The sequence below is a fragment of the Pistacia vera genome, unplaced genomic scaffold, assembly GCF_008641045.1.
Source record: "Pistacia vera cultivar Batoury unplaced genomic scaffold, PisVer_v2 Contig499, whole genome shotgun sequence".
NCBI lineage: Eukaryota > Viridiplantae > Streptophyta > Magnoliopsida > Sapindales > Anacardiaceae > Pistacia > Pistacia vera.
The window spans coordinates 21,871-25,064 of NW_022196333.1; the positions used below are offsets into that span (position 1 = coordinate 21,871).

Sequence of the window (3,194 nt, forward strand, 5' to 3'; positions counted from 1 at the left end):
TTCCACAATTGATACAACCCTTTCAAATTATCACTCATTTTGTTTGTATCGAACAACTTGTCTTAAATATGTCAATTATTAGCTTCTGTTTTTGATTTTGTAAATCTTGATTTGAAATGAAAGTTTTAGTTTTAAGAGAGAAATAAAATAAAATAAATAAATATATATATATATATATTTTTTTTTTTTTTTTAAGTCAAGAGAGGGACTCTTCTTCTCCCATAATTGATAGGGCTTAATTTTGACATATGATGCTTTGCAAGTTAATCCAACAGGTAAGTATTAGAAAAACATAATTACAACACCCCTTTGTATTTATACCACTAATTGATAATTGCATTTTAACCTTATTACGGAAAACCCGGGACAAAAAACGTTTTTTTTCTCCTTTCGTAGATACAAATCCGTGAAAAATGCTAAACCAACGCATATCTCACGACTCCTGATGTAAGAAAAATGAAAAGAGTAGGTAGAAAACGTAATCGAATGGGACCTAAAATTAAAAATTATATAAAGTAAATTATGAGAAAAATAAATGAGTTGGGTCAGATATAAATAAAGAGTGGTCAAACTCAAAACCAAAAACCAAAGCAAATTAATAAAAGTTTTTGTTTAGTGTGATCACCAACGCCTACTCATTAGTATGTAGGACTGCCTATGCTTAAGGTGATTACTTACCTCTGTTTTTACTCAGGTTCTGCTTCTACGTGTAAATTTCTTTACTGTAGAACTGTTGCTGCCTTAAATCTCCAAAACGTTAACTTATACTAAATGCTCACAACTATTATAAAGTTGCACCTATGATTGTTTTCTATGCCCACATAATTCTAGACAACTCCCTATTCTGAGCAATAATAACGCCAACAATTTAGTACCTGAATTTGCATCTGTTTATGCCTTTTCCTTATGATCAGAAAATACATTCAGTCTTAAAACTAGTCAATGAGCATGAGAAGTACCCATATAATTAAGTTGCCTGACAGTATTCATATCGCAGCATATTATAAACTACATAATATAATTGCAAATTAGTACAAAAGCTCATCATAAAATAGCATACACAAAATATATAAAGGTTACACACCACCTAATTTATACCTTATCATATACTCGTAAACAACACGCAAACACGCTGAAAATTAATTCATCACACATGATGGTTCCTGCCCCTTCCGGTGAATGATGCACGGTCAGTGTAGGCACTACCCGAGCCGCCACTTCCTACACCACTGCCGCCACCAGCAGAGTTTCCAGACCCACTTCCAGACCCATACCCACCACCATGAGCACCACCACTCCCAGACCCATAACCGTAGCCCGACCCCGATCCAGACCCGGAACCAAACCCAAAGCCTGAACCTCTACCAAATCCGGTGGGTGACCTTCCCGAGCCAGACCCATAACCCCACCCACTTCCTGGGCTGGACCCCCAACCCCAACTGTAATCCCAGTTTGGCCCATGGCCCGAACCAGTTGCACCAGAAGAAGAGCCGGTCGGGGCATTAGTCCCCATGGAGGTTTCAGGAGGATGTGCTAAAGAAGTTTGAAGGATGAAGAAGGGGAGGAGGATGATGAATTTGACAATGTTGGTTCGCATGTTTTGATGGGAAGTTGAGATTTTTTTAGTGGGCTTGTTGTGAGGTTATGACGGTTTGCACTAAAGACTTGAAAGAGTATTGTGCATGAAAGTGGAGATTTATAGTGGTTTTTTGGTTTCATGAAAGTGATATGGATGACTCGTGATGACATTTACTTTTCAATGGTGGACATGCCGGGGCTTCAGAAATTTATCCACTAGAGCTAAAGCATTACCTCGCCTGATACGCACCACCGCCTCACACTTAATTTAACATTCGTTCAATCCTTTTAACTCATAATGGATGTCATTATCTTTTCATGAAAACACTCCATTGTACAAACATTTTGTGTTCAAGTTTTCTTAGGTTTCATATAAGGAAAATGATAGAGCCACTAAAGGTTGCGTATCGAATCTGTACACCGAATGACGTGACAAAATCTTGACCGTTGATTAATATTAACTGATAATAAATCAACGGTCAGGATTTTACCACGTCATTCAGTGCACAATCTTCGGTGGCTGTAGCATTACTCTTTATATAAACATTAACTTGTACACATCCATTACTCTACCTCATCAAGGATTCTTATGCTTCAATTAAAATTCTATCTAATTCTTTTAACTATCGGAATTGATACATACAATGACGATTGAGACAAATACTTCTACTATTATGTTAACGTAAGGCACGCATCAGCATAATAATTGCAATATCTCGATGTTGCTCTTGTTGGATGTGAGTATTTTTTTTCTATGCTAAAAGATTGCATCAATAAAATACTGAAAATCGAGTTGAGTATCTGGTAAATCGAATTCGACTCGATCGCTACAGTATCGAGCTCGAGTATGAGAAATCAAGTTCGAACTCGAACTAGGTATTTGAAATTAGAAATCGAGTTCGAATTTTAGTTCGTATAATCGAGTGTTTTTCGAGTTCGAGCTCATCTAATGGGGTGGATTTGCAAACTTTATATCTTTTAAATTACATATAACCCCTATTACTTTGAAAACTATCAACTTAACCATCGAACTTAAAAATTCTCACGAACATATCGAGTCGAGTTTTACTGTAATCGAACTTGACTCGATTAATTACTCGAACTTGAACTCAAACTCGATTCGATATCTAGTTCAAGCTAACATCAAGTCAAGTTCGAGTAGCTCGGGAGCAGTTCAACTCGATTTTCACCCTTAGTGGGCATATGTATAAACTAATTCCGGCGTTCTTTTATGTGCATATACCAACGATAAGCTGTTGCCATGTAAATATAGGCATATTAAAGTTAAGGATTTATTATTATTATTATTATTATATACGAAGATTATTTTGGAGGAAGCAAATGGGGGGTTTTACTACAGTACTGGAAGGTAAGGACTAAGGTTAGCACCCCGTAAGATAGGTAAAGCTAACAAATGGATAGGATAGTTCAACGAGGACCAGCAAGTATTAGTGGTAGCACAACTTTAACTGGCCATCCTATCGTGGACATGTGGCAACGTGATCATGCATATTCATGTACCTCCCTCTTCATGATCTTTCTCTCTACTTGCATTATTGTTTAATTTTGGTTGGTTGTTGCAAAAAGGCTCTTTTTGCTTGTGCTCCCGTGCTATA

The 3,194-nt window shown here is 36.8% G+C and overlaps 1 protein-coding gene across 1 annotated transcript; it reads right to left on the bottom strand.

Moving 5' to 3' along the window:
• Positions 1–929: 929 nt before the first annotated feature.
• On the bottom strand, positions 930–1,702 carry LOC116105438 (putative glycine-rich cell wall structural protein 1). Its single transcript, XM_031391866.1, has one exon. It carries the CDS (start codon positions 1,595–1,597, stop codon positions 1,148–1,150), a length of 450 nt encoding a protein of 149 aa, XP_031247726.1. The 5' UTR covers positions 1,598–1,702; the 3' UTR covers positions 930–1,147.
• Between the last annotated feature and the right edge of the window lie 1,492 nt (positions 1,703–3,194).

Excerpts from the sequence above, each read along its gene's own strand:
- LOC116105438 (XM_031391866.1), bottom strand. The coding sequence starts at position 1,597 with ATGCGAACCAACATTGTCAAATTCATCATCCTCCTCCCCTTCTTCATC.